The 6591-nt window shown below is 44.7% G+C and overlaps 1 protein-coding gene across 1 annotated transcript; it reads right to left on the bottom strand.

Annotated features, from left to right (window-relative positions):
- Positions 1–3063: 3063 nt before the first annotated feature.
- LOC118508220 (tenascin-R-like) lies at positions 3064–4262 on the bottom strand. Its single transcript, XM_036047808.1, has one exon. It carries the CDS (start codon positions 4186–4188, stop codon positions 3106–3108), a length of 1083 nt encoding a protein of 360 aa, XP_035903701.1. The 5' UTR covers positions 4189–4262; the 3' UTR covers positions 3064–3105.
- Between the last annotated feature and the right edge of the window lie 2329 nt (positions 4263–6591).

The following is a 6591-nucleotide window of genomic DNA, read 5'->3' as shown; positions in this document are numbered from 1 at the left end:
TAATATATATTGCTACAAATATAATCACTTCCCAATAATATTAAAGTAACAATCAGTTTTAAAGACAACCCATTCGTAAATGAAACATCGGCATTGAAACAGAAACAGACAGAACTAAAAATAAAACCAACCTCCGTGTTTTATATTGCTCCGTTCACCTACCGACCAATTGTTTGTGGTCGGTTGGTAAAAGTTTATTTGTCTTTTCTGCCGCTAGTGGGGTCATCCTTTTTCATGTACATTGTTTGTTTTACTGTTTTTAAACCCGGTACCACGCTTTGTGTTTCTTCAATTGTTTCACAAGTGGTGATGGTGGGGGCGATTCACTTGAAATTTATTTGCTCGAGTTGCCCTGCCACGGCAACCGCCTCTGTGGGCGATAGTGTTGGTTTGTTTAAGTGAACGCGTTGATGTTTTTTTTTAAACAGTGGTTGGAGGAAATAAATCAAAATAAATAGCATAAAATCATATCGAAACAGTACAGCTTACAAAGCATTGATTAAATATTTGACATCTTTCAAACAAACAACTTTACGCCTTTCGACCCGCGTACAAGCGTTATATATATATTCTCATCAGAAGGAATCCATTTCAAAACAACGAGCACAGGGCACCTCCGTAAGCCGACGCTTTTCAAAACCATACCCCCGTGACAGGCACGTCAGCAGCATTTGATTAAATGCTCTCCATACGCACACGCGTCGCATCGTGGCGCACATGAATTTTGCAGCTTCGCACGTGTCGCGGCACACGCGGTAGCCAGCTGGCTCAGGTGGTTCCGTAACCGTAACTTTTTCACCTTTCCAATCGGGCCCGTTTTCCACCGCCAAGTGGAGATTAGCAACTTACATGGCGGCTTTCATCGGAATTCTAACTGACGGTTTTTTCTTTTTTGTGTGTGCCAAAATAGACGATATCAATCAAAATAAAAATCACATTTTTGAAAGCTTAACACGCCATTCCTTTGATGCCATAATCCGTGCTAATGCGTTCAAAACGATTGCCGCGTGTGTTCGTGTACGAGCGTGTTGGTCCTGTGCGGTTGAGATTCACAGCGAGCGGCGAGGTACAATAGGATTTGACAGTTATGCTAGCTGTTGAAATGTTCGCAGTCCTTTGGTAGATTAATTTAATGCAACAAACTTTTACGATTCTATTGAATCGGTTTGTTCCTGGTTGTTTTTTTTTATTTAATTTCTTGAAACATGTCAAAGGATTAATCAAAACTGTGGAATACGAGCCAACTTACACGAGAGGACATTTGCTCACTCTCATACATCAGATATAGTCCGATGCATTGCGGAAAGAAAACATTAAAAATTCAGTTAATGCATTTGACCAACTAGTGTTTAACATGTCGCTCGATTTTTCGACCAACACAGCAGCCACTTCCCACTCACGAGCACGAGGCACACCATGTACCTTTCATTGCCTCCGATGAAACGGAAAACTACCATTTTGCACCACAGAAGAAGCTTTCCCCGCCCCGCCCGCCTCACCAGCATACGGGGCCAGGTGAAGCGGAAAAACGGCTAACACCCCCCCCCCCCCCAGCGCGCCACACAAGCGCTCGCTCGGCACAATATTGGAAACTTTCTGCCGGGCGAACTTTTCTCTTTACTTGCTTCCGTTGTGCTCCCGGAAAAACGCCGGCTGGCGAGAACTTCATACCCGCATACTGGCAGTTGCACCACTTGGCTTCGAACGGTGAACTACTACTTTTCAATACCGATTTGTAATTTAATTCAAACATTGTACAACTCACTTTCGTAATTTCGCCCGGAAACATGGTGACACCGGTCGGAGTTTTCAATTCGTGCATCAACGTCCAGAGGGCGGAGGTAAAGCAGCCCGAGCGACTGGGTAAAAAAAAACGCCGAATCAAATCAACCATTTCCAGCTGAGTGGACAAACTTTCCACGTGCACTTTCCACACCCAGTGCTACCGGTGCCAGTTTGGTAATTTCGGAAAACTGAAAGACTCATGTTCGAACGGTCTCATAAAAGATCGGGGTTTTCCCACTCTTTTTTTTTTTGCTAAACCGGCTCAATAGATCAAAATGAATGAAGTCGTCCATTTGCTAGCGAGCAGACCAGTGCCAGATGTACCGATCAATTCGGCATGTGACAAAAGCAAGCAGCTACCTAACCTCATCATCGGTGGGCACAAGCAAGTGGTTAATATTTTTCAATCACAAAAATTACCTCCAAAATTTATTGGCTCAAGAAAACCAAACTTCTCTTGAGACCCCGAACGGTTTCCACTCCATCGTGCGCGTTAACGCAAGCAAAATACATTTAAAATTGATCATTTCCTTAATCCCGCGCTAAAGCGGCGTAAAAGGCGCGACGGCTGTGTTCGCTTCTTATTTATCGCTTCTTAAACCCCCGCGTCGTGGCCATTGCAGCCTTCGATCATATCCGACGCAGCTGCCATTAACGCAGATTATCGCAAATGGGATTCTTTCAGTTCGATTCAATCCAAACCGAACAGAACCGTACCAAACCAAAGTCAATCCGCCGATGAGCCGGATTTTGGGGGTGCGATTGGATATCTCTTTTGCCCGAGCATAATTGCGTTGTTAGATGTAAATTACTTTTCACGCAGACGAAGCTGACCTGGTAGCTGGAGCTGGTTTGAGCTAATGAGAGCGTAACGTATAATTTGATACTGAGTTTGATAACAATTATTGTTTAATGGTATTTACTGTGCTCGTTCGGCTCATCTGTGTGCTCTTGTGAAAAGGTTCCTAGGTATATAGGAAAAGTTTATGTTAAAACACTATAAAATCAACCTTGAAATAATTTTTATTAAGAGTAAAATTAATGAAAAAAATTACCCGAATAGTCCAAATAATTAAAGCCTAGCTGAATTGCTCACGATGTGTTGCGAATTGCCTACCAATAGGCGTAAAAACTATTAAGTTAATTTAAAGTTGAATCCTTTCGTACTCTTACCTTATATTTAAGAAACTTCTTTGTGTTCTCAATAGCATTTACATTTATTCTTAATCAACTCATACGTGATATCAATCTGTCAGCTTCTCGAATAAAACATCAACATTTGTTAATTTTTAACTGATTTTATTGACCGGCCCGGTCGCCCTAAATCTCACGAATCATCATCCGCGTGTAGGCCATACCCTGGTGCGAACTTTTAAAGTGATACCAGGATATCGACTTTACATCCACCGCATTCATGAAACGCCCGTTCAGATTCGAATGGTGACAGTTGTTGTACCACCAGGCACCCTCGCACGTCACCGCACAGTTGGTCGGGGCCCCATCGTTATCGCGGTCCAGCGTCGTGAACTTGTGGCCCTTGTGGTACGTCAACGAATCACCGCCCGTTCCACTGTACGCGCCCAGCTTCTTCAAGCTGTACATCTCCGCCTCGCTGCCTATCTCAAACTCCTTGTAGCGCGCGTACCGATAATCGCCGGCAAAGTCTTCCACCTCGATCAGCAGCTGGTACGGCTTGGCGGACGTTAGCTGATGCAACCGTTCCAACCCGATCCAAAACTCCTGATCGATGCTTCCGAACCCATCGCGGTACTCGGTCCAGTTGCGGAAGAAATCGAGCGCCCCTTTAAACCGATGCTGTATCACCAGCCAACCGCCACCGAACTTTGTCTGCTCGCAGAACGCCGGGAACGGTTCCACGTCGTTGTTGGAGCGGATCAGATATTTGCCCGACATCTTGCTCGGTTCCTTCTGGCACGACTCGAACGGTCCTTTGTGACGCATTCCCTGTAGATCAAACAGCGAACGTGCGCTGGCCGACAGGCCTTGCTTAGGCTGGAGGCTGAAGATTTCATTTCGCATCAGCTCATGATTAGCACAGACGGTCTGCCGGGACAGTATCTTCCACGATTGTGCCTGCAGTGCGGTCAGATTGTTACCGACCGCCTGATCCAACCGACTGATCGCCCACAGCATGCTGCCAAACACTTTCTCCAGATGGGCCTGATTCTGCTCGATACCCTCGCTGTGCTCCTTTATCACAAAGTCCATCTCGAGCAGCTTGTACTGCAGGTAATCGAGTTTGGCCATTATCATCTCGAACCCATACCCGGAAGGGCTGCTGGCGATCGACTGATCTACTGCACTGGTGTTTGTATCGTTACTCGCGGACACTACCGTCGATAAGAACAGGCACACCACTAAACCAAACACGCTTGAAAGCATCTTAATACCACGCAGCGATCCTCGAACGTTGTAACGAATCTTCTGCCCAAACAAAACTGATGACGATCGGTAAACATCTTCCCCCATTTATATACCGTTTGGGGCAAACGAGCCACACGTGCTTCGCAAAAAAATCCCACAAATGGCAGATAAAACATTCCCCCCACAGTGACCACTTTCGCTGGCTAGCTCGGGGCTAAGCCGCACGGACCTTGATAGTCGGTTTCGATCGTTTCGCGTGGTGCACTTCCGGTCCGGAGTGCGCATTCTGTTTTGTTTCGTTCTACGATTTACTCAGCACATCTGCATAAAACCCGATAACGAAAACACAGACGGCAAGGCGGCCAGACGCTTCGCTCGGGGATTTTTACGCACTCTGTTTTACCCGATCGCTTTACGTTCGTGGAATAACCGATGTGCAAGAAAACCTTACAAAATAAGATCACAACTGTTGTCCGCATGCTTAAAGTGTAATGTTTGTTTTTTTTTAATATTAATTCATTATGGAAGAAAAAAGAACGTGAAAAAAATGTTTAAATGTGATATCGATTTCAAAAAGAAACGACTTTGATTCGGAGATCCCAAAGATCAGTTCCTCTTTTGTAGTAGAACCCTTTGATGTAGCCTTAAGTTTCACATTAAAACAAAGATATTTCGAAAAAAATTACATGATATTCATTCTCTTTCTCTCGCCCTCTCTATCTTTCTCTCTTTTTCTCGCTCCCTCTCTCTCGCTTTATTTAGCTGTCACTATCTCTATCACTTCCCTTTAGTATTTTGAGTTCAGATCTCTTAGCATTCGCGTGCAAGCTCGTTTACTTTTCTCGATCTAGTTCTAGAATGTAGACACAAGTTGTTTAAGCCACCGAATGTTAATTAATTTCGGAAATAAAATCACGAAAATTGATAAAAATATACCTTCTTATACAGACCGGCCAAAAAAAATATTTCCCTTTGGTTTGATCCAGTGCATTAGCCTAGAGAAGAATATGGCTTCCGCGTCTTTCTGGCCACCTCATAAAAGATGCATTTACAATCAAGCACCCGTTAATTTAAAGCTAATACTTGCATCTAGTTAAATTAAGTTTGCATGACCTTGCCTTCCTATCGCGGCAGTACAAGCGTCCCAGAAACTCTTAAGAAGGGCACAACCAAGCGTAGAGTGTAATTGAAATATGATAATACATAACAATGGGTTTGGGGACCGAAAATAAAATAGAAAGAAAAAACTTTTCCCCGCCCCGCAGTTCGCCGAAGGCTATTTGATAGCCTTGAATGAACGGTGGTGGCCAACAGAATGGGCACAAAACATGGAGCGATGGCAAAAAATAAGTTCGTAAAGGCAAGGACAGACACAAAAACGTTTTGTAATGTGAGAGGTTTCTGAAGGAAGATGATTTTCTCCTTTTTTTCAAATCTTTACGCAGAAGATAATATAACTAACCAAATCAGAAACTAAGCCCTGATAAGGAAGGAACCTCAACCAACTCGGGGAAATGTGTATTAAGATCAACGAAATGAAAACCGCTCGTTACAAAGATGCAATGAACAGAACGAGGAACGAGCGAGTCCCATTTATGACGGGGGCACTCTCTCTCTCTCTCTGCTAATGCATTTTTAAATTTATTTCCACTACGCCCGAAACCCGTGAAGCTCAACTGCAATGCAAAACCTCAGAACACGGCGGCAAACAAAAAAACGACGCTGCCAAAAAATAAGTTAGCGCCCTGGACGCCCAGCTACCACCACACACTATATTAACCGTGCGGACGTGCCCTGAAGCTGGAATTATCCTAATTGAAATCGAAGGCAGCCCCCGGCAATCGCTTCCGGATCGCATCCGAACCACGCTTCGGCCACTTCGAAGGAGCCAATCTAGATCGAACTGGGATGCTTCCTTCCTTTCTTCCTTCTTGGATTGGCCGGGATTGAGATCGTTCCCGTTATCTATTGACGGTGACCAACAAAAACTGAAGCACCACTATCCGGCTGCTCCGGCTGCTCGCCAGCGCGGGTAAATTTAAATTGAGAATCCGAAAAACGTGCGCTGTTGTTGTTGGTTGTGCTAAGCGATGGAAAAGATCATTATACAATCAAGCGTTCTCGCATGAACTCGCCCTCGCCCTGCGGAGCGGGTGCCGGGAAGGTATCAGAAATTGAAAACCATCCCGACCGATACCTTGGCCACGGAACCGAAAGCTGCGCGGAAAGTGAAAGAACATCGCACACACACACACAGGGAAAGCATGGCAGAAAAAAAAAACAATTCAACCCAGGCGCAAATGGTAGAATTTATATGCATAAAAGTACGGAAAGAAATAACAGTTGGGACTATTCTGCATATAAATGAATTATAGCTCGCCAGGCCAGAGACCCAGGCCGGGGCGTGAATCCCTTCCTAGA

This window comes from Anopheles stephensi, chromosome 2 (genome assembly GCF_013141755.1).
Source record: "Anopheles stephensi strain Indian chromosome 2, UCI_ANSTEP_V1.0, whole genome shotgun sequence".
NCBI classification, from domain to species: Eukaryota; Metazoa; Arthropoda; class Insecta; order Diptera; family Culicidae; genus Anopheles; species Anopheles stephensi.
This window is presented reverse-complemented; position numbering and strand designations above follow the sequence as displayed.

Coding starts and splice junctions, on each gene's coding strand:
- LOC118508220 (XM_036047808.1), bottom strand. CDS start 4,188: ATGCTTTCAAGCGTGTTTGGTTTAGTGGTGTGCCTGTTCTTATCGACG.